This window comes from Dasypus novemcinctus, chromosome 6 (genome assembly GCF_030445035.2).
Source record: "Dasypus novemcinctus isolate mDasNov1 chromosome 6, mDasNov1.1.hap2, whole genome shotgun sequence".
Lineage (NCBI taxonomy): Eukaryota > Metazoa > Chordata > Mammalia > Cingulata > Dasypodidae > Dasypus > Dasypus novemcinctus.
The window spans coordinates 106,610,192-106,634,943 of NC_080678.1; the positions used below are offsets into that span (position 1 = coordinate 106,610,192).

General features: G+C 50.1%; 1 protein-coding gene across 1 annotated transcript in view; it reads left to right on the forward strand.

Annotated features, from left to right (window-relative positions):
* Positions 1-4,563: 4,563 nt before the first annotated feature.
* The window catches only part of LOC131278917 (FERM and PDZ domain-containing protein 2-like), a 38,088-nt gene continuing 17,899 nt past the window's right edge, over positions 4,564-24,752 (forward strand). The window contains 10 exon segments of the mRNA XM_058299554.1: positions 4,564-4,639; positions 8,025-8,121; positions 8,801-8,907; positions 8,986-9,102; positions 12,758-12,966; positions 15,847-15,951; positions 18,159-18,252; positions 19,490-19,575; positions 21,832-21,979; positions 23,608-23,797. Coding sequence (XP_058155537.1) covers positions 4,564-4,639; positions 8,025-8,121; positions 8,801-8,907; positions 8,986-9,102; positions 12,758-12,966; positions 15,847-15,951; positions 18,159-18,252; positions 19,490-19,575; positions 21,832-21,979; positions 23,608-23,797 — 1,229 coding nt within the window.

Sequence of the window (24,752 nt, forward strand, 5' to 3'; positions counted from 1 at the left end):
AGGATGGCCTTGTTCGAATGGGACCCCCCACCACCCTGTAGGAAATGGGGAGGGTCTGGACCTGCGCCCTCTCCTCCCAGCCCACCTCCCCAGGTCTTCCCTAGTGGGCATGGCCCCTGCAGTCCATCCTTGCCCCAGTCTTCAGAGTGGCCTTGGAAAAGACCAGTCCGGTAGTGTCGTTCCCCTGCTGAATGTCTGTCGGTGGCTCTCGGTTGTCTGCAGAGACCAGCCCACGCCTCTGGAAGACTCGCCGTCCGGCACCAGCCCTGACTTACGTCTTCCCCTGACCCCTCTCTCTGCTCTCTGTCTGCACCACAGCCGGCCTGCAGGCTGCTGACCCCACGTGGACATCTCAGGTTCTGCGCCTTGGTGCTCAGAGGTGCCTCTGCCTGCAGCATGGGTCCTGCCTTCTTCCAGGCTCAGACCTCCAAGAGCAGCCCGACACCTCAAGACCAAGTTCAAGGGCAGCCTCCCGCTGGAAGCCCTCCCTGATTGACTGTCCTACACTCCCTTGCCAGCTGGAGCCAACCACTCCCTTGTTTGGGTAGACCTGCGGTAGCCTGCCGTTTGCATGGGTCGATACATCTAACTTCAGTCCACAGCAGACCGGGAGTCCCTTGAAGACAGGGCCACCTCCTGCTGCCTTTACAGCCCAGCAGGGAGCAGGCGTGTGTCAAATGGGAATGAATGAATGAATGAATGAATGAATGAATGAATGAATGATTTGTGTGGGAATTCAACATGTGCTTAACCATTCCTTGTTTTTAGATATTTCATTTACTTTTGGTTTTGCAATATTGTCAGTGTACTGAGATACACTTCCTTGGAAAAGAGGTTTTTCTATGCCTTATATTGTTTCTTTAAGCTCGAGCTCAGAAGTGCCATTATCAGGTACAAGAGCATGGAAATTTTCAAGAGCCCTAATTTCCTGAGTGCCATTCCCATGCCTAGTATCCTCGAGCCTGCTTCCTTGCATCCTTGCTGGAAAAGATATTACCATGTTTATCTTTGTTCATTTGATGGGTGAAAACGGTTTGCTACTGTGGCTTTATTTTGCATCTCTGATGGTTGAGTAGTTGAACATTTTCTAAATGGTTTCTTAGCCATTCTTCTGTGAGTTGTCTCAACAAGCATATTACTTTATAGCTCTGTTTGGATTCCTGGGGAGAGAGAAAAACCACCGAGCTTTGACAAGGGTGTAATTTCTGGAATAAATTAGGCAGGTTCTGTCCCTGGGCAGAGCAGGTCCTGTCGGTCTTTCTCGGTCCTTTTGGGGGGGCGTCCCTTAAGCCCCTCCTGTGAGTCAAGTGGCTGCAGCACGCTGTGGGCTCAGGGGGCTGCCCGGGGTCTCTGCCTCCCATCCCCTCAGCCCCTGTGACTCCCACACCTTGAAAAGCTGGGACTCACCTGGACTTTGGTCCTCGCAGTCCAGGCTGAGCTAGACACTCGGGGGCTGCTTCCGGGGTGCCATGTCTCAGCCACAAGTCCCCCGTGGTCTGTGAACAGATAATGCCCACTCCCTTCGGCTGGGTGGCAGCTTTGGGGTGTCCTTGATGACCCATCTTTCCACTCCTGAAGGGATTCTCAAGCTCTCCTTTACTTGTTTCTCCGCTCTCGTACCTGCCAGCTGAGCCTGCTCTGACTGCCCACCCAACCGATGCCCACCGGAGGCCTGACAGCACCAGCAGCCCCTGGCCCACCCCTCGCCCCTCAGCTCTTACAGAGCCCTGCTTGGGGCAGAGGAGGTGACGTTGAAGGCAGGACCCCAGCACACTCATGTCCTCCCCCGCCCCAGTCTCCATCTGACCCCCGGGCTTCTGCCTCAGTCTCCTGATTGCTCTCCTGGTTGGGGACAGAGCCTCCCTCTCCCTCCTCCATGACCTCAGGGAATGCCCCTCCCCTAGGGACAGCCCCTTCTTCTTGTACCCCCAACCTCTAGGCAAAGCCTCACCCCATCCAGCCAAATCTCCGAGCTGAGCCCCGGCACCATCATCTCTTCCCAGAGCACCCCACAGTGGCCCTGCGGCTATCACTGTCCCCCACGTCTGAGCTTCAGGTCCCATCCTTCTGTCCCTCTGGGCCCAGGCCACCTGCACTTGCCTCCAACTGACCCATTGTGCTACTGGCATGGTCTTCGTGTCCTCAGCTCCTCTGTGGAGTCAGCAGGCCTGGGCGTGACTCCTGGATCACCACTCACTAGCTGTTTGGGGGATTTATTAGCTGACAGTTCTGAGGCTGTGAAAACACCTACAAAAAGGCCCCATCGGGCGATGCTCTCTTCCTAAAGACCAGCTGCTCCTGGGCTCCTCTGCCACGTGGCCAGGCACATGGTGGCATCTGCTGAGCTCTCCCTTCCCTTCCAGCTTCGTTGCTCCAGCTCCTCACGCTCGTGGCTTTCTCTCTCTGTTCCTGTGGCTAATTCCTCGTGTTTCTCTCTCTTCATCCTGTTCATAAAGGACTCCAGGAAGAGGATTAAGACCCACCCTGGGTCATGCTGTACTGAGGCAACCTAATCAAAAGAAGTTCCCCCCACCATAGGCGCACGCCCCAGGAATGGATGAGCTTTAAGAACATAATTTTCTGGGGACCAAAAAAAGCCTCAAACTAGCACACCAGCCTTGGATCCTTGAGTGAGCTATTCACGTGCTGTTAGCCTCATGTTTGCACATCTGTAAAATGGGCAGATTATTCCCTAGCTATGGAGGGGTCACATGAGGATTAAATGAATCAAAGCAGATAACCGCCCAGACTTGCGCTTCTGTGCCTTGCTGCTTACCCACCCTACCTGAGTCACAATCCCCTAAGACCTTGTGCATGCAGAAAGCTCACAAGAAGTGCTTTTTATTTATTTATCTATTTATTTTTAAATACTTTTTAAAAATTTATTTCTGTCCCCTTCCACGCCCGCCCCCCCCCCACCACCAGTTGTCTGCTCTCTGTGGCCATTTGCTTTGTGTTCTTCTGTGTCCGTTTGTGTCAGCGGCACCCGGAATCTGTGTCTCATTTTGTTGCATCATCTTGCCCCATCAGCTCTCCATGTGTGAAGCACCACAACTGGGCAGGCTGTGCTTTTTTTGTGCTGGGTGGTTCTCCTTACGGGGTGCACTCCTTGTGCATGGGGCTCCCCTACATATGCATGGCAGGGCACTCCTTGTGCGCATCAGCATTGTGCATGGGCCAGCTCATTACACAGGTCAGGAGGCCCTGGGTTTGAACCCTGCACCTCCCATGTGGTAGGTGGATGCCCTATCTGTTGAGCCAAATCTCCTTTCCAGAAGTGCTTTTTAAAGGCTAGAGTTTTCAGTGGGCAAGCCCTGGCAACCAACTGGACACCACTGGAGGGAAGAGACGTTTCTGTGTGAGGGGTTAATGCCCACAGAAGTCCTTGCAGTGTAGATGCTGCAGTGTGTTTGATGCACACAACTGCACACACATCCATGTGTACACGTACACACAAAAGTATATGCATATACACATGCATATATGTGCACACATGTGTGCATACATTCTCACACGTGCACCACGCACACGCATTCACACACATGTTCATGTATATACACACATGCTCACACACACACTTGCACACTCTGAAAACTGGAGCTACCTAAGCGCCTTGTGCTCAAACATTCCTTCCTGCTCTGTCTCAGCAGGGAGCAGATGGTCGAACCATAATCATCGTTTTTCTTTTTAGAAGAACAAACTTGGCTTGGTGTGAAGTCTGGTTATTTTAAGGGTTCTATCAATCAAATCCCAATTTCTCCTTCATGTTAATCATGTGAAGAGTGAATCGCAAGAGTCCCCTGCATCTATCGTACTGAGTTGAGGAATTCACCGGGGTCATTGGTTAACCTTTAGGCATGGAGGGACAAAGGGCAAACGTGTCCAAGCTGGGAGACCTGACACATCTCGCAGGTATTTGTATTTGAAAAAATGGGAATCCCAGCTTAAATGTCATTGCCAGGGCAACCAATGGGCCCACTGAGCCGGGGAGCTATCAAGGATTATGTCCCAGAGGACAGAGCCTCATCTCAGGAGCCCAAGTGGTTTGAAACCTCATTTGTCACCCAGAGAAGTGTTTGCAAGGATGGTTTTGTAAAGGCGAGGAGCAGAAGGGGTGGCCGCAGTTCATTTCCATGCAGGCGTCCGCGGGGAGCTGAGGGATCCTCACTCCCATGAGGGCTTCGGGTAGCCCCGCGCGTCCAGTCCCGCAGCTCCTGGGGAGGACGGCCATGTGCCTCTGCCTTCTCTCCCTGAGATCTCTGTACTGGCATGTGCTAGTTAGGAGGACAGGCATTCTCGGGGCCAATCAGAAGAGTCCCATGAGCTAGTGGGAAGGGAAGGGGGAGCGGAGCGGGGCGTGAGTGGGCTGTCGCTGTCCCCGCACAGCAGAAGCAGACCTCCCCCATGTGTGTTTGTTTGCTTTTCCCTCCCCCAATCCAGACCTCAGCAAGTCTGTGCAAATGGCCAGCGTGAATGCTGCCCCCCTGGGGGGGCCCATGCCTGCGAGTTGGATTCAGAGACTCTTGAGCTCAGGAAATGCGCTGTTTGCACGTGGGCTCGAAGATGCCGAGGGAGGCCGGCCCTGCACATCCCTGGACGCCTTCAACCTGGACAGTGGTGGGGAGGGAGTCAGAGGCAGGTGGGTTTGTGCCTCTGTTGCCTGGGTGCGGTCACCCCTCGGGCTGAAGTGTGGTTTGCTGGCCTGGCGGGGGAGCGGCCGTGGCAGGCCAAGCCGCTGCCCCCATAATAGGGTGGCTGGTCGGACTCACCGCCACCCCTGAAGGGAGCTCGGCATGGGCGCAGAGTGCTTTCGGGTCTCCCCTTCTCCGCAGCCATGCTTCCGCGGCCGCCCCTCCTCCCGGATGGCGCCACACAATGCCTGTGGGGTGGCACCCTTCTTCTTCTTTCTCCCTGCGCAGGTGCAGGGCGGAAAAATCCAGTCTGCCCTTTTCCCTCCCCCGACAGCAGCAACAGCCAGGCGTGGGCGGGAAACTCCAGTCTGCCCTCCACCCCAGCAACAGTAGCCACCAATCCCTAAACCCTGCCCCTTCCCCCAGCAACAGCGACGGCCAATCCCTAACCACCACCCCTCCCCCGTCCAGTACTGCCCACTGACCTTTCTCCGGCAACCAATCAGAACAGGGCATGGCTTCGACCAATCAGCCTTCCCCAGCCCCTATAAAACTGTTGCCTCTCCCTCAATAAAGTTGGACTTGCGTGTTTACCTTGTCTCCGCAGTAGTTCTTCTGCCATGCGCCCTCCAGTCCTGAGAGCCCCCGACAAGGGCCTGGCCTCCCTTGTCCCCAGTTCGTCGCCTGCTTCTCCGGGCGACCCCTTTGTCGCCGGCTTTGCTGGGCGACCCCGTCAGCCGAACCGTGCAACCCCTGTGAGACCGACCCCTCGTCTGCTGCCGGACCGACCCCTCGTCCCAAGTGGGACCAACCCCTCGTCCGCAGCCAGACCCCACCTCTACCGACCGAGCAAGCCGTCGCACCTGGGCCCCAAGCGCCCATGTGTTTGGCATGCTGGGGTGATCAGCACCTGAAGGAATTGTTTAAAGGGGGTCTGATGTCTAGGGAAGGTATAAATCACTGGGGTAGCCAACTGTCAACTCACTCTGCAGAGCTTTAGTGAAGGCTGGGAGTTGTTTTATGCTCAACACAAACAAGCACTGCATCCCATCACCCCTACTACCTTACCCCTATCTTTTGGTGAAAAAAGAACTAGGTGGTGCTATGCAATTGAAGAGGAAGAAACGAATGAGTTGCATTAAGTCTTTTTGGTCTTATCATGAGCTGGGTATGGTTCTAGTCACTTCTGTACACCACCTACTAATTGGACCCTAGGATCCCTGTGAATCTGCTTCTGTTGTATTAACCACTGCATGGAGGAGGAAACTGAGGGGTTGGGATTTGAACCCATGCAGTGAACTCCAGACCCTGTGTCCCAAATATTTGCACTATGCTATCTCACTTATCAGCGTACTACTTGTTATTGAATTTATACAAGAAAATAATGAGCTCATAAACACAACTTTACACTATAACATGATGATCTGTAATGTTAAAAAAGAGCCTAGGGCCCTACAAGTTATATAGGTAGTCTGGATTCACAGGCAGCAGGTGACCAATGAAGACGGCTCTCTGAACCATTTCTTCAGGAAAAGTTCTGCATCTGTTTTGGCAATAGGGCTTGGGTGATTCAGTTGACCCTCAATGCACAGATATCTTAAAGTTATTCTTGGAAAATTATGGCCTAAATTCTATAGGTGCAAATATGCATTGCTACTGGCTGCAAATGAAATCACTAATAATGAGACAAAACTGTTGGAGTCTCTAATGCTGAGTAACAAACTAGCCTCAAACAAGCGGCTTAAATGACAACCATTTAGTTACTCTGATCATGCTTTTGTGGCTCAGAAATTTGGGCAGGGCTTAACCAAATGGTTCTTCTGCTTCCTGTGGTATAGATGGAGGACTCTTGACACTGTGCAGGAGGCAGCTGGATTCTTCTGGAGTGTTCTACATGGCTGTCCTCACAAGCCTGGCTCCTTGGTGGGGATGGGGCTGGGGGTGAGCTCAGCTGGGAAGTAAGACCCTAGAGCTGTCCTTCCCAATGGACTCCTGATAGCCGGAGCTGATCTTCTCACCTGCCAGAGGACGGGGCCTGGGCGGCCTTCCCCAGGCCTCCATCTGAAATGCCAAGAGCATCTCCTCCCTTGCCTTACCTGGCCTTGTCTCATCTTGCCTCTCCTTGTCTTGTTGGGTTGCTTTCTGCAGCCCCTCCACTGGCCGGGGACAGCTTCAGAGCACCTGTTCAATCCAGAAGCCAAGGACTTCCACCCCTCTCTGTGGGCCTCCAGCTCTGAACGTGTGCACTGATACCGACCAGGCCGCAGGATCCATTTGGGGTAAAGGAAACCTTACTCCCGAGGCTTGCTTTAAATCCCTCACTGCCATTTCAGGCTGCTTCCCAAATAATGTCCATAATCTTTCTTTTTTTTTTTTTTAAATTATTTTCAAAGCGACTTAGAGTTGGGAAGTGCTCTCACAGTCAACGTCTGCCTTTGGCTTGGCAAGTGGCTCTGAGATGTGTTAGAGCTTTGGCTGAGAGAACCCCAGTGCTCTGGCCCCTGAAGGAGGAGGGGCGAGGGGGTAGGGGCATGAGTAGGAAAGCGTGGCATCCCTTAGGGCTGCGGCTCCTCCTGCAGATCCAAGGGGCTGGGGTTGGACTCTTCTCCACCAGGGTTCACCAGCAAACATGTGGAGTAGACAACCGTCCCTGTCTCCGACATCCTCCGGCAAGTTTCCAATGAAGGGCAAGGACAAAGACACTCCTTAAGGAGAAGAACTATTTATATGTGGGTTGGATCTGGCAGGCCACCGGGCACCTCTTAATCATGAACTGCCTCTGAGCATCCACCGTGGCACCTGGAGGAAGGAGAGGTGCAGAAAGCTCCGCTGTGAGGGAACCCCCTGGGCATTTCTCCATGTGCTCTGTCAGCACAGGCATGCCAACTCCCTGCCTCAGCCTGCCTGCCACTCCCCAAGGACTCCTCTGAGGGGGAAGTGCTCCAGGGTGCCCTGGCTGGCTGCTGGCTGGTGTCACCCCCGATTAGTAGAAGTGAAGGAGGGAAGGCTTTGCTGTCCATCCTGAGCTCCCCATTTGATTTTCACTGGCAGACAGGCACCTCTCTGCTCACCTTCTGTGGTTGGTCCAAGTCCAATGCAGAAAACAAAAGCTATAGTAAGTCAGGAAACCACCCTTTCCAGGCCAGCACCCCTGGAGAGCCCACCCTGCTCCAACCTCTGCTCTTAGACCCCGAAGTCCCTCACACTGATCCAGTAAGGCTAGCCAGAACTGTGTGTTCAATGATCTGTTCCCAGCACTGTCAGGAGACTAAATTTAAACTCAGTTTGCTCTCAGAGTTTGTTTTCACTTTGTCAAGTACCATTCTCTCTTTTTGTATTAGGTCCCAAATAATTTTGGGGAAAGCACATGTATTGCTTTGATTCCATCTCTAGGCTCACAAAACAACAGGACAAAGAGCTTTCCAGCAGAACTGGATCAGGAAATCATTTGCATGACACTGAAGCATGACCCATGCTGTGGCTTTGGTAAGCAGCTCCCGGCTGCCCTTGGGTGAGGTTCCATCTTTACACCTGGGCAGGGTGGGCACTTGTCCCTTTTGACTTTCTATTCTACCTTCCTGTCCTTCCTCTCCCAGTTTGCCTTCTTCAGGGGTCACTTCTGCTTTTCCTCCCTTTCAGTTTCCCCCAAGATCAATGAGATTTTAAGGTTAAAGTTTGCCTTTCAGCCTCCATAAGCCTTTGGGTGCATATCTTGAGAATCTAAGTGCAAGATTGGCAAAGGCTTTCTTTCCCCCTAATGCCTTTTAACAGCCTTTCTATAGTATAGTTAGCTTCTTAGGGATAGAGAAGAATAACCAATCTTCTCATCTCTTGTTACCACCTTTGAAGATCTTTAAAACCACACAAAAAATGAGAAACTGAGACAAGGTGCTGGGTTGAAAAATCAACTCTTTCTAGTTTCTGATGAGCTCCTGGAGCAGAATTGAGCACACCTGGGTGAGTCGCCTTCCTAGCTTTGGCTGTGCTTGCCCTCATGGTTGCTTATCTAGTTTTCTCCATGTGTTGGGGCAGAGGAAAAAGAGCTTCTTGAGAATTAGACACGTGTGTGCAAATATCAGCTATGGCACTTACTGGCTGATGACCCAACATCTCCGAGCTACCAAATTATTACATATCCTCTTAACAAGAAACACTGTCTTGGATTATAGTTTTGTCATGAATGAAGGAGAAGATGTGAGCACAGTGAACTCTGGAATCTTCATCTCTTCTATTATACCTGGTGAACTAGCAGAAAGAGCTGGAAAGATGAAACCAGGTATATCTGCTTCGTACAGAGCCAGGGATGCTGCTTTAAGGAACTGCCCTTTCTTATTGAGATGCCTTCTTCTTCCAGGAGGGCAGATAGTGGCCTTGAATCACATCGGCCTGGAGGGCTTCGCATTCAACATAGCTGTTAGAATGGTCCAGAACTCTCCGGGCAACCTAGAATTAATGGTTTCTCAGCTGAAAGGTACATCTGAGCCAGGTTAGGGAGGCAGAAGGGCCACCTCGATGTCTAGGAACACATGATCGCCATGGGCACTGGGTCTCTGTGTCCCTGGGGGGTCTTCTGCATTGCTGTCCTTGCAGTAGTTAGTGGCTTGCAAAGAAGCAATGCAGGGGGCACAAATCAATACACTTGGCTTCTGCCTTGGCTTGTTCTGTTGAAAGGGTATGGTGTACCCAGTTCACAGCTGGGCCCACCCATTGGTTGTTTTCTTTTCCTGCCCACTTTTCCATGCATGTCAGGGAGGACATCCTTATTGTACCTGAAGTCCTTTTTGGAAGTGGCTGCACCAGGATGTCTTCCTAGGAGGGGCTTAGGCAGGGCAAAGAGGCCTGGGAAGCTGTTCTGAAGTTGAATTCACATAGCATGCAGGCTCTTCTTTTTTGGTGCCCCTGTTACAGATCAGCCAGACATTTTATAGATCAACCAAAAGAGTGAATTTTTTAAAAAGATGCTTTTATTCATCCTTTAGATAAGAATGAGAAAGCAACAATTGTTTGTAATGAATAATAATATTATTATGTTTATTTGGGGCAGTTTTTCAGGGATTGATGGAGATAATGGGGGAGGTTAATGCCCCCACCCCCAATTGCCTGGGACCACCACTGCTATTTGGTTGAACAGTTCTAGAATTTAAGTGCAGGCTGCCTGCAAATTCAGGCACATGGATTTCTCCCTCCCACTCCAGGGATGTGGCATTGCACAAATTCCTCTTATGTGCAGGAAAGCCTCATGTCACATCATCCACCCTTGTCTAGAGTCCACACACAGGCACCCCATTTTGCCTTGCCCCCCAGGAACCATGCATGCTCTTGTGCTCTCACAGACATGCAGCCCCCTGATGGCATTCCCAGGTGTCTGGCTGTCGTGGCCTGGAAGCCATGGGAGGGTGTCAGGAGGCTGTCCTGGGTCCCAGCAGTGGCCTCTCACCCAGGGGCCTGAGCCCGCCCTGGGACTTCTGCAAACACCAACCTTCCTTTTATGGTCTCTGTTAGGTTTCCCAACATGATTACTGTTCTTCCCGCAATATTGTCTCCCTACCAGTATTTCCCATGAAAGTGGGACCGAGAGGCGCAGCCAAATGATCCAATTTGTTGTCAGGAAATAGAATGCAGCTGATGTTTCTCAATTCAGAGTAGTTCAAGGATGGCCTGTTGTGATGGGGGTTGTCAAAAACCAGTACCCAAAGTCTGTGATCCTCAAGCCACTAGTTTCAGAAGAATTTTGGACAATGGGTTCCCCATGATGGCTAGGAATTACATGTCTTTTCTCTGGGGGACCTCAGCCACCTGTTGGCATCCTTCCTTCATCAGAGTTTGAGTTCCTTCCACAGCCATGACCTGCATTCCCGTAGCCACAGGAAGGCATTTCCACGGTGATGCTGGCTGGATCTATGGGCACAGATGGACCACCAGGACATTTTTTGCTGTTGGGGCAGCCAGTCTTGTGGGAAGTCAGGGCCAGACTGATAACATTCCTATCAGGAGCAGCCACCAAGGTCTATGGTAAAGTGAGTTTTAATCACCTGCAAAAGGTCTCCTAGCTTGTCTTACTTTTAGTCAGGGCACCAATTGCAAAGTTGGCTTTTCAACCCATCACAAGTCCCCCACAGTCTCTTGGGAGGTTGTGGAAGAAAAGGCCCAGTGCTTACCATATTGCTAGGGACAAGGACAAGAGGACATTTGAAGGAAACGGCCAGGAATACAGCATTAGACAATGGTGGCCCCACAGCTCCTTACTGAATACCTTTAGATTGGAATAACTCCTAATCAAATCCATTCAACATGTGAGCGTGGGCACATCTCTCAGGGCTAATGAGTCTGTTTTGAATATAGTAAATCTACTTGTGTGTTTGTATGTCCCACTCTAAAGAAATCTACTATTCCTTCTTCCCACATACATATATTGAGCACCTAATATTAACAGTGAATACATTTATTGAGGCTCTACAATGGACTAAGCACTCTATCATCTATCTACCCATCCATCCATCCATCTATCATCTATATATCTATCATCTATCAATATCCCTATCTCTCTCTGTCATTCATCTATACATCCATTTATCATTCTATCATCCATCCATCCATATGTACATATATTTATTATCTATCTATCCATCCCTCATCTATGTATCCATTTATCATTCTACCTATCCATTCACCCTTTCATTTATCATTCTATTATCTACCTATCATCCATCCATACACCCACTTATCATTCTACCATATATACATACATAATTCTATCATCTATTATCTATCCATCCATCATCTGTATATCTATCATCTTTCTATATCCCTCTCTCTCATCCATCTGTACATCCATCCATCCATCCATCCATACTTCCATCCATCCACACATACATACCTTTATCATTCTATCTATCTATGTATCTATCTATGTATCTATCTATCTATCTATGTATCTATGTATCTATGTATCTATCTATCTATCTATCTATCTACCTACCTATCTATCTATCTATCTATCTATCTATCTATCTATCTATCTATCTATCTATCTATCTATCTATCTATCTATCATCTATCTACCGTCTCCCTAATCCTTACCAAAACCCTACCAGGTAGTTGCTATATTACTTCTATTTAGTGTAAGGAAATTGAGGTCACCATTCTTAAATGCCTTGCTCAAGGATTCACTTTTTAATTCATGACTTCATGTTCTTTCCTCTGTTCTTTGCCAGGTCAAGGGTTAGATGTGGGGTACACAGGGATCAGTCACCCAGGCTGTATCCTAGTTTGGTTATTACCAAGTACCCCAGAAAGAGCCCTACAGGTTGGAGATGCTGCTGAGTGCTCAAAATCCAGAGAGGCTGGATTTAAGAGCACTGCCACGTACTGCCTGCGGGGACTTAGGCCAGTGACTTAATCCTTTTGGCTTTGTTTTCTCAAGTTTGAATTGGGATAACACCTTCCTCATGGGACTATGAGAAGATAGGAAGGCATATAGATCTAGGATTTGTACCTGGCAGGAGCTTAATAAGGAGGAGTTGATGTTCTCTCCTCTGATCTGGTGTTTTCATAGTCGGGTTACTTAAGCGCCATTTAGGTTTTGAAATCACATTTCATATCTTCCTTCCCTCTTTTCTTAAAGCACCATCCTTCCCTAGATGCTAAGCTTACATCCTTCCCTGGAGCTCTGAAAGTCCCTCTGTCACTGGAAGAAAGTGCTGTGCTCCACGTAGAGCTGCCCACATTTCCCAGCTGCTGACTTCTTCTTGGCTTGTTTTTTTTTTTTTTTAAGATTTATTTATTTATTTAATTCCCCCCCTCCCCTGGTTGTCTGTTCTCTGTGTCTATTTGCTGCCATCTTGTTTCTTTGTCCGCTTCTGTTGTCATCAGCAGCACGGGAAGTGTGGGCGGCGCCATTCCTCAGCAGGCTGCACTTTCTTTCGCACTGGGCGGCTTTCCTTACGGGGCGCACTCCTTGCGCATGGGGCTCCCCTACACAGGGACTCCTTATGCGCATCAGCACTGCGCATCGGCCAGCTCCACATAGGTCAAGGAGGCCCAGGGTTTGAACCGCGGACCTCCCATGTGGTAGACGGATGCCCTAACCCTGGGCTAAGTCCATTTCCCTTGGCTTGTTTTTATAGGTGTCTGTGAGCACACCCCAAACAAGGAAATGAATAGCGGCACAGCCAATGCTGGGATCTTCATCATGGACAGCCTGGGTGACGGGAATCAGGGATGTTTTCTTTCACACACACAAGATCAGGAGAGAAATATTGAAGAAGTAGAAAAGGCTCAGGCTCAGAGCTCAGTGCCCAGACCGGTGCCTCCACTTTCCCCTCTGCCAGTAAAGGTACTCCTTTCCTCTGCTCACTTCCTAGAATTTGGAGGAGAGAGAACAGGTGGTGGGGCCTAACAGCACTGCCTTTGAAGTCCTCCTTTTCTCTTTATTTGCCATGTCAGGTGGATAGGAGTTTAATGTCTCAGTTTTCTAATCTGTAGAATGGAAATAAATTTCTGCCTTGCTTGGTTTTGAGAAGAGTATAAAGGGGAGTAAGCTCTTAGTCAGTACCTGGGCCACAGGGCACAGTGTTTGAGCCTTCAGTACCCATAGTTGCTCATTATAATTATTCCTGGCAATGACAACATGAAGAGATTGATTTCTGCAAAGGGCAATGAATAGACAATCAGGCAGCTCCTATTCTTGGCCTCTGATTCATCCCGAAGCTGGAAACTCAAGGGCTTTGCTCTGCGCAGCCCCCATCAGGGAGGAAGATCCTAAAGCCCATCTTTGGTGTACCAGTCATCTGTGTGCCTCCATCCTGCCTCCGCCGTCCTCTAGCAGTGTCACTTCAGATGCTGGGTGGGGTAGTCTCCCTGTGTTCTACCAGACCCCTCTCCGGCCTCTGCCTACTGCTTTGGACCCTGTGAAGCTGGTGTTTTTGGACTATCAGCAGCTTGCCTTGCCCTCTGTTTTCTGGTAGCCCCCGCTCAGGGGAAGATCCAACAGAAGCCTGGAGGTTGAGGAAGAGTGAGGACAGCTTTTCACTCTACCTCTGCATGACCACCACGAGCTGGCTGTGTTCCTTTGAATACCACAGTGCCCATCAGGCAGTCTTCGCCATGTAACTCCTCTCTCTAGGTTCCATCAACTGCTCCCCCTTTTGGCCCTTCAGGCCTAGGGGTAGTAAAGGCTCCCATTATTTCTAGCTGCACAGCACCTAACCTGTTCCTTATCAGTTTCTCTAAATGCTGCCAATGCCTTTGAAAACAGGCCTTTCACTAAACTCTCTTCCATGACCCAAGTTGAGCCTATGCACCTTCTAGCTCTTTCTGGGACCCTGATGGAAACAGGCAAGTCATTCCACTTCTCAGAGCCTCATGCTCCACTTTTGCTATCATTATCTGCTATGATGGAGGGCTTCATGAAAATCCCTGCCTCTTTGGCCATGGAGCTCACCCAGACAGGGCCTCCTATGAAGAACCGGATGCAGGGGGTCTGCAAGAGAAGATGGGCAGCTGATGTGCACTGAGCGCTTAACTATGTGCCAGGCAGCATCCTAAATACTTTCAGGTACCATCTCATGGAGTCTTTAAGGCAACCCTAGAAGATAGTTACAATTAAAAACTCTTTTAAGAGATGCGGTACCTAAGGCACAGAGAGAAGGAGGAGCACACCCAATGGCCCACGGAGGGTATGCACCCACACTGGGATTCAAATCAAAGGAGTCTGACTCCACAGGCAAAAGCTTAACCACCGGGCCACACATCAGAGGCTCCCTTGGCCAGAAGCGGGGCTTCAGACTGGTGTTCTCCGAGCCTGGTTTTCTCTGGACCCTGCTTTCTGGCAGGATGCTGAGGGTCACCACAGCCATGACTCTCATGACCCAGCCTGGAGAACGGCCAGGGCCCAGGATCCCTGGGCCACCGGGCAGCTTCACTGCCAGGAAGCTCCTGGGGCACGTTGGGTGTCAACTCTCAGAGGCTGTTTCACTCTTTGATTTTTAAAATTGAGACCAAATACCATGGGGTGTGTGCATGGGGTGGTCTGGGAAGGCTAGGGTTTTGTCTGTGACTATACCAGTCTCTTTGGAAAGTCTTCTTTTTGATAGATCATTATTCCATTTACTCCAGCTTGTTTATTTTCTGTGTCCAGGTTACATTTTCCAATGTAGCAACTAGGACACAGCCTAGGAGAGGGGACAGAATGGACAAGAGCCTGGAGTGCCCTTGGGCCCAGCTGCTGGACATGGGCTGTGTGGCCAGTGGGACATCCACAGCAGCCTGGGCGTTCCCTCCTAGCCCTGTGTGACTCTGGCTTGGTTTCCCGCTGTTGCTTGCTGAGACCCCCCCAGTTCTGTGAGCGCTCCTATCGCCTGAACGTGGGTTCACCTTTTGGTTCTTCCACTGCCTGGCTACGTGTTCTTACATTTCTGAGCCTCCAGATGATAACATGCACTTTATCTCATGCACTTTATCACAACTGCATTTAGCATCACAACTTTTTGGGGTTAATTGGGAATCTGTTTGTTAAAAGTCTGTCCCACAGTAAATGGTAAGTTCAATAAGGGCAGGAATCATGTCTCACTTATCACTGCCATATTCCCAGCGACTTGCACAATGCCTGGCACATAATTAGTGCTCAATAAATGTTGTTGAATGATTGGATGAATGAGAGAACAGATCTAACATGGTTATTGTCATAGCACCAAGCAAAATGCTTGGTACAGAATAGAAAATTTTTCTCTTCTCACCTTCCCTGGAGCAGCCATCCATCCTAGCCATGATTGCTAGGAATTAGTGAAGCTCTTCCTGAAGTTTCCTTCCACCTGAGAAGCTTTTGTCTGTCTGGTATCTGGTATGCCATTGCTTGTCCGTGTATCCTGTGTGAAGTTACCAGGATGTCTCTGGAACACATCAGTTTAACATAGAAGCTCACATCATGAGTGGAGACTTGAGGGAACCCACCTTTATCGAGCCCCTGCTGTGTGCTGCACGTCATTCACAGCCACACTAAGTTAGGAGGGAGCTCTCTCGTTCCATTTTTGTGGACTGTGAAAAACTGAGTCTGAAGAGACCAAAATACCATCCCAGGCCATACAGGGAGGAGCTAATAAAGCTGGAAATGAAGCTCTTGTTCTTTCTGTCAGCAGCTGGGAGCTAAGTGGTGCCATTGCTTATAGATGGGGTGAGTGCCTTCATGTTTTCTTTTTATTCTTTTGGTTTGGTGCAGAGTGCTGGTTCTTCTCATCCACTATCCCCTTCAGAAACCAATGCTGGTGAAATCTACTTTGTGGAACTGGTGAAAGAAGATGGGACTCTTGGATTCAGTGTGACTGTAAGAGTTGTTAGGAGAGCATGGAAAGCCAATGTTGAAATGATGGCCATTTGGCAGGCATCCATGCATATGGCAACCTTTGATAATGTACTCATGGTGCACAAGCATGTACACCACCACTAGGGAGGTGGATGAACTAAGAAATCAGCAGGAGCCTGCAGTGGAGGATGGAGGTCAAAGGCAAACTGGGAGATGCAGGTCACCCTTGGTTTGCAGGTGCTAAGGAGCACCAGCAAGCAGAGGAGGAAATATGAGTGGAATTGAGGGATGTATCCTGACTTTGAGGTTAAGGTGGTTGGCAAGGAGAAGGCAAGGATGGTATGACTGCAGGGGCAAAAGCCAAAGGTGAGTGGGGTCATCCACAATCATCCAGAACAGGACCAGGGTGGAGTCTTGGTTCCCCCCCAGCTACAAGGGCCAGCTACAAGTCGCATTGGTGAGGCCTTGGCCAGGACTGGCACTTTGTTTTTGGTTTCTGGGCTTTATCTGGCAGACCCTTGAGGAGAGTTTGGGGCATGGTAGCCACAAAGGGTGGTGGGAACTCAGAGGTAGGAAGCTTTTGCCCTTGTTACAGACATTGGAATGGGTCTGGATTCCAGGAACTTTGTTGTTAGATTTAATTACTGATTGGAAACAGGATAGAATTTTCCGTCAGGAAGGGAATGCTATGGCTAGTGAAAATTTCCAAAAGAAGCCCAAGAGCTAGGTGAATGGAGGACATTCTTTGCTTTCCTACCAGATAATGCTGTGTGCCTAGAGCAAGGATACCTGAATTGTTGGATCATCATCCAGCCATAAATTTGATGTCAGTGGAAGATTTTACATGTGCATATAAGAAACCAAGAAATAATGTGCATGTGTCCACATTGAGTGAATGGACTGGTAAAGAGTATAGACAATTTATCCTTGCCTTTGGGTAACAGTCCTATCAGACACCAAAACATGGTTATTTCTCCTCTGAGAAACTTGCTAAATTTTGGTATAGTCACAATTAATAAATATGCTGATAAGAGGTAGGCTACTTCCTTTGGCTAGCAAAACACTTTCAATTTCTTTGGGGAAATTTAATTTCAAAAATAATTATTGAAATGTCACATTCTAATCCAAATGACCATTAAACAAATGGAAAACCACAGAAATACAAATTAAATTAGAATAAAGCTTCCAACCTTATTTCTACCAGATTGGCAAAATTTTGCTGGTGGGATGCAGAGAGCAGGTATTCTCATACAAAGCCAGTGGAAAAGTGAATAATTATTTTAACATTCACATTGGGATGCAATCTAGAACATCTGTTACAATTAACAGTGAACGTATTTATTAATATGTATCAATAAAATTGGTTTTAAAAAGTGAGAACAGCTTTCCACCCAGAAATACTACTCCTGGGAATCTATTTCATGGAAATAAGAGTCCTAGTAAGTAGTGCTGTATGTGAGAGAGGAGGAGGTGGAGGAGAAGGAGAAGGAAGAGGAGATGGAGGAGGAGGAGGTAAGAGGAGGAGGAGAAGGAGGGGGAGGGGGAGGAGAAGGAGAAGGAAGAGGAGATGGAGGAGGAGGAGGAAGAGGAGGAGGAAGTGGAGGAGGTGGAGGGGGAGGAGGAGGAGATGGAGAAGAAGAAGGAGAAAGAAATTCTTTGAGAATAGTATGATTCCATTGTAAATATCTTTATATGTGTGTTTACCTGCATAAAGTAAATTGGAAAGAAAAAGATAGAATTAGGTCTTTATCTGCTAAACTCTAGAGAAATGGTCACCATCTCCTGTCAAGTAAAAAAAAATGAGCTGCAGCATGCTATGTAGAGATTAACTCTATTTTTGTACATACAAACTATCCACCAACATGAGAGGGGCCAGGCTCCAGCCGCCAGGCAGTAGCCACAGTCAGCCACATTGGTTTCTACCCACGGAGAGATGTGCTGTGCATCAGATGCAATTCCAATTCCCGAGAGCCTTCCCTGCACCCAGCTTGGGTTCTGGGGATACGGCAAAGCTCCTGCACGTGGAATGCATTCTTGAGAGCTCCTACCCTTCTTGCTCCATGGGTGCTGTAGTCTAAACTAACAGGAAAACATATGACAGTGTCCAAAGGCGGTAAGGTACTGGGATAGAGTGGTAGGCGGGTGGGGCTGCCTTCATCAGGGAGCTCGGGCAGGGCCTCCCCCAGGGCAGCCGGCAGGGTGGTGAGCTGCGAGATTCAGCTTTCCAGGGTGGCACGACCACGCGTGTGCTCTATGGAGGCATCTAGGTGAAGTCCATCATTCCTGGAGGGCCCACCGCCAGGGAAGGGTGGATCCTGCAGGGTAAGAGATGGCGCTTAGTGCGGAATTTGCATCCTGCAGCCAACAGCCTCAGCAGGCAGACTTTAGACCCTGGCCTCGCCCACTTCCGCTCTGTGAAACCTCGTGCCAGCAGAGTGCCCCTCCTGGTTTTGGTTCCATCACCTGCAAAGGAAGTAAGTTAACCTGCCCTGCCCAAGATAGGTCTACTGTGGGCATTGGATGCTCTATATCGGCAAGTGATGTAAAGCAAGCTATGTGCTTCCCTTGCATTGTGACTCACTTTCATAGCTGAGGAGGATCTTGCCAGCTTTTTCTCAGCCCTATCTCGTGGCCCATGGCTCTAAAGGAAGGGGCTAATTTTCTCTTATTCTCCAAAACTGTCAGAATTGAGTCAGAAAGGGCACTTAGAATCTTCCTTATCTTCATGTCCCCTAGAATTCCAGTGTCCTCCATCTCAATGGCAACTCCCTAAACTTTTTTGAAATAAAGCACATCCTGGAGCTATAAAAATTACCCCTGAGAGGCTTGACAAAACCATTTTTCATGGAAATGGGGGCGAGGATGAGGGTGAGCCCATCTGTTTTAACCATTTTGTGAGCCAGTGATGGAAAGATTTTTCTATCGCTGACTGATTACATGCTTTGTTTTTTTTGTTGTTGTTGTTTTTTTTGTTTTTTAAAGATTTATTTATTTAATTTCCCCCCTTCCCCTGGTTGTCTGTTCTTGGTGTCTATTTGCTGCATCTTGTTTCTTTGTCCACTTCTGTTGTCGTCAGTGGCACGGGAAGTGTGGGCGGCGCCATTCCTGGGCAGGCTGCTCTTTCTTTTCGCGCAGGGCAGCTTTCCTCACGGGTGCACTCCTTGCGCGTGGGGCTCCCCCACGCTGGGGACACCCTTGTGTGGCACGACACTCCTTGCGGGCATCAGCGCTGCGCATGGCCAGCTCCACACGGGTCAAGGAGGCCCGGGGTTTGAACCGCGGACCTCCCATATGGTAGACGGACGCCCTAACCACTGGGCTAAAGTCCGTTTCCCTACATGCTTTGGAAGGATGGACTGAAAGGAGCTGCCCGGCGTTCAGAGTGGGGTGCAGCTCCTGGCCAAGGCAGGGATCCCCTGATTCTGCAGGGACACCGCATAGCTCTGCCTTCCCCTCCCCTCCTTGAGGTCCTGGGCAGGGTGCTGGGGCAGGGGTGTGGAAGAAGAGGCCTTCCTGCCAAAGCGCTGGGATGTGAGGGCAACATCTGTCCCTCCCCCAGGTGACCGGCTCCTCTAGGTGGATGGAACGAGCATGTGCGGCCTCACCCACAGGCAGGCTGTCCCGGGCCTCAAGGGTTCAGGGCAGGTAAGGGCGCCTTGTCCGGAGGCTTTCCTTCCTTCCAGAGCTTTCCTGGATGGCATCAGGAACTGCAGGGGCCTCTGGGTGGGAGGGAGGGAGGCAGGAAAGAAAACAAAATTTCTTCTCCTTCTCTCTTTTTTTCTTTTTTGTTCTTCCACTTATCACGGTTTTTCTATGGGGATGTGAAACCAGGAGGAAACAGACAGCTATTTCCAAGCAGAAAATCTCAGCCCCTACAAATAGCCTTGAAAAAGTTCCTTGTTGCTTGCCTAGATTCCAGGACCAGACAGCAGGATGGAACGGGTGGGGTGCGATGGCTTCTCCAGCTTGTCTCCGGGTGCTGCTTGCTCATGCTCTCATCCCCAGTCCTCTGCCCTCCTCGCCCTCACACATGGTGAAAGCCCCTGCCCAGAGGATGCCCATCTCCATCCCCTTGTATTTTTGCCCACCAGGGCCTTTGAGTCACAATGAGGTGGGAATTCAGGACACCCAGGGCAGGAGACTCACACAGCAGTCCTCCTGATTCCTCCTGACTCCAGGCAGGGTACAGGCACAACCTAGAAGAGACTTTATTGTGTTGGGTCCTCTGCCTAAAGGTGGGCTCTGTAACCACCCAGTGTCCAAGCCTCAGAGCCAGCATTGCCTTCTCCATCACTGGGAAGGCAGCAGAGACTGAAGGTCCACCAGGGCCCCTTCCAGCCAACTTCAGGGCATGGTTCTGGTCCCTTTGGCTTCCTCTCCCAAAGCAGGCTGCTGATTTATGGTGAAGTTACTTACCCTGGCAACTTAGTCTGACATATCTTGAGAAGCGATTTATTAGGACCCTCTGTTCTTACGAGAAGAAGAAATGATGACATGGCTAGCACCAGGAGGGCCATCACCTTCCATCTCCCCCCTCCCTGCTACCGTCACTTGGCTAACAGCGTCAGCCTTCACGTCAGGTGTTATTTCCTTGAGTAAGCTCTCCCTAACCTCTCCAGCCTGGAGTAATTGCCCTTGCCCTCTGCTCCCAAGCATCCTGCTCTCTGCATTTCAGTTCAAATTACGACTGTTTACTTCCCTGTTTTCCCTGGTGAAAGGAAGCCCTTCATTCTTGTTCTTTATCCCCCAGACCTTCAGCTGGTTTCTAAGACCTACAGGTTCTGCTTCTGAAGCAGCTTCCCAGTGCATCCGCCTCCTGCCCTCTCCCACTGCCAGGGCCCACCTGGGTGAGCAGAGCACTTGGCCTGTGCTTGTGTTCATGTCTTAATTTATTTATCCCTCTACCTCACCGAGTGCATGTTTACTGAGCACCTACTAAGTGCTGGGCACTGTGCTCAAGGAACAACCCTGTAGAACTTTGCTACCTGGTTGACTCAGTGGGGGTGACAACAGGTAAGAGCTGTCACCCTGGGATCACAGGCTTGCGCTGGATGATGACTGCAGGAGATGATGGTGGCAGGGCCATGTCCCCAGGATAGAAGTTGGCATTTCTAAAAGGCTGCCAGGAGGGGCCCAGCTACTCGTCCATGAACCCCAACTGGGTATAGACCATATGGGGGAGAGGGGTAGGGAATCAAACCAGAAGGAAATCAGGCCTCTGAAGGCCAGACTGGAAAAGGCCTGGAGGGAGTGCCATGCTGGGGGATTGGATTGGGGCAGTGGGAAACATTGGAGACTTTGAATCAAGTGTGTAGCACGACTGATTTTTGTTTTAGGCCAGTCCACTGGTGACATGAGGGGGTGGGGATGAGGGAGGCAAAGGCAGGACCCAGGAAGCCAAGTTCGCTGGCTCTTGCCCAGTCCAGCTGGGCATTGGCATTGGGGGAGGAAATGGGGAAAGGGGAAGCACTGGGGGGGCTGCTTCTAATGTACGACCTGCAAGCCTGAGAAACCAGGTGACTATTTGGAGGGCAGAAGGGGGAGAGCCAGATGACTCCAAGTGCAGCCCCTGGGAGCCTCACTGCATAGGGGTCCACATGCTGAGAGCCACTGCAAAGGGAGGAGGCAAAGCAAAGAGGGGGAAGGAGGAGAGGGGATGGGTTTGGCCTTGAATATGGAAACAGAGGGACACGTTTTACTCCCACATATACTTACTTGTCCAACAGGGAGCTAGAAAGATGGGTCTGGATCCCACCAAATAGATTGGAGATTTTGATTTGAGATTCAAGTGAAGTAGCTTAATGCAAGCATCAGGAAATTAAGAAGCATTTGCAGGGTGAAGGGAGGGCCTCCCAGTTGCCATATGAAGTGTGAATTGAGTTTGCTCACCCTTCCTTGTAGATTGCAAGGCTGGTCTTAGAGAGCAGAGGCCTCAGGATGGCTCAGCAGAGTCCTTCTGCCAATGACAGGATGGGAGATGTACGTTCAGCTGTTTCCTTGGTAACAACCTTGCCTGGCAGGCCCACGAGCTGTGTCTCAGTGACAGATGGTGAGAGGAGAGTGAACTGAGTGTTACTATTGTCCTGTCATCAGGTGCTGCTTTTGAAATATCAACTCAAAGGGGAAAGGCAGGGAGGCTTCCTCTCTGTTCTCAGAAGAAGAGGGCCAGGGGAGATGATGCAGCTGGCTTTCTAATGGGGTTGGGAGGCAAGCTAGTCATATATAGTTCTGCAAAACAAAAGTATTGTCCCTACATGATTACCAGACCTAATCCTGCCCTTCAGCCTTCCTAAGACTTTTGGGCCAGAGCATTTGCACGAAGGTATTTAAGGATGACATTCCAACCAGGGCATTTGTAGCCAAGGACCTGAGGACTGGCCGGGCAAGGTGAGAGGGGAAGATGCTCGGGAATTCTATCCTTATTCTTGTCATCGTTTTCAACAGCAAACCCACCATCAGCTCAGAGTGGCATAATTACATGCCTTCTGAGGGGTAATCTCTCTGTACACCCCTCCTGATTTTGTTTCCCGCTAAGAAAGTGCCTATTGCCTTACAATACCGTAATGTGGTACTTAGCCATTTTCCAGTCCCGTGGTAGAGGCTTTCAGTCCTGCGACAGGACCTGCACGTTGGACAGAAGGGGAGGTGATCAGGGGGGCATGGTTGGCTGTGACCGAGGGTAGCATTCGGTGGTGAAACAAGGAGGCTTCTTCTTTCATTGTTCCTCTGCTCACCCCAACTCTGTCTTGGAGAAACTGAGTATGAACTGAACTGAGGATCCCAGCTGAGGGGATGGGAAAGTTGGCCGCACAGCACACCTCCACCGGACTGCTTCCAACGCTCTCATTCTGGCCCCAGTCACGCTCCTTGGCCGTGCTCTGCCCCTCTATGTGTTGAGCACCGAGCAGGATGGGAAGGGCAGTGTGTGGGGGGGAGTAGCTAGGTTTCAGATGCTATGCTCATCTTTGGTAGCATTGGCCCACACAGGCCACACAGCTAAACAAAATGACCATGAAAAATATTGTCCGTAGAGTTGATGATAATAGTCAGCATGGTCTAATTAGGCAAAAATTGAATTTCAAGCATACTAAAAATTGATGCAACAGGAATATATGTGGTGCAAATTCTACCAAGGGCCAGTATGTTGTACATGGGCACAAAACATATGTCAAACTGTAAACGTTGTTGACTATAAATGTACTCTCCAGTTAAGACAGCTACTTGTTACCTGCAGCAGTTAAGCACTTGAAGTATGGCCAACTCAAATTAATAAAACAAATATTGGATTTTGAAGCCTCGTATGCAAGAAAAAATGTAAAACATCTCAATAATTGTGTCACTTTGATGACCCTTTGAAATGGTACTATTTTGGAATATCCAATTAAATCATATGATCAATATTTATTTTATGTTTCCCTTCACTCTTTTAAAAAGGTGGCTATTAGAAAGCTTTGAACTTCCAATTGTGGCTTACATTTGTAGCCCACATTTTATTTTTATTGAACAGCCCTGACCTGTACCGTGTGTAATGGACTCAGATATTAAAAACGAGGAAAATGAAGTCTTCCTATGTGAACTAGAAATCATCCATCTCCTTGATAATTTGCATTTTGAGGCCGGATCCCAATCCGTGCCATCGACTGAAGGATTTTGTTTGCTTGACTTCCTACCACGCAGGTTGTACGTTCGAGATCAAACTGAAAAAGAATTCCAGTGGTTTGGGACTCAGCTGCGAGCCGATGGAAAGTGAAAGCTGTGGTGTCCCCTGGAACAGTCTCCTGAGGGTGGAGAGGCTCTTCCCGGGGCAGCCCGCCGAGGAGAACGGGGCGCTCTCCGCCGGCGACGTCACGCTGGCCGTGTACGGAAGGTCCCCAAGGCCTTACCTCCCAGCCCCCGGGGGACCCCACGGCGGCACTGTCGTCAGGCCGCTCCATCCCACCCCGGGGGACACCCTGGGCTCCCCAGTATCACGCGTGGAGCCGCATCTCCCCTCACACAAAGACGGCAGTTGGTGGAACAGCCTCCCGTTTCATTTTCCATCTTGGTTTTTAAAAATCTGCCCTTGAGCAGGCCCTGCTGCTGCCGAAGGTCGTGGAAACAGATGAGAAACCCCTGGCTTCCGTGCTGGCTCGAGGCCTCCTCACACTCTGGAAGGTTCTGGGAGCTGAGTAAGGGCACTGAAAGGACTAGAGCGATGGCCTCGCTGCCCTCGTCCTGATTCCTCCACCAAATTTACAGCATTTGGTGTGTAGTGTTACATTGATTTCCTGTCAGCGAAAAATGGGGAGGGCAAGAAGTGGCCACTTCTCATACTGAGAGTTCAAAATATCAGGGAAATATGGTGTCAGCCAGAGTCCCGGACAAGGGCAGGTCATTTGAGGGGAGCTGGAGAAAGGAGTGGGCAACGGTTTGGGAAGCTCAAGGCAGAGCTCAGTAGCCTGGGCTGGTGACGGTGGGGTGCGGTCACCCAGCCCTAAGCCTGCCAGGGAGTGACCCAACCCTAGGGACAGAGAGAGCTGGCTCAGGCCTGTCCATTGTGGTGGGGAGCCAGCCCCTGTGCCCCTGTGTCTCTTGCCGCCCGTGTGCCCCGGGCTGACGCTTTAAGCCCAGAGCCGTTCTCTGAGCGCCACTGCAGGTGACACAGGGCGACAGCTCTTGAGGTCTTGGAGTTCATGGTGGGGGTGCCAGGGACAGACAAGGAAACAACAGTGACCGCAGGCAATAAGTCCATGAGAGAAAACAACAGAGAAACCTAATGCGGTGTTTGCACCAGGGCACAGGGAGTTGGGGTGGGGAGGGGTGTTCCGTGGGCGTCCTGTGCA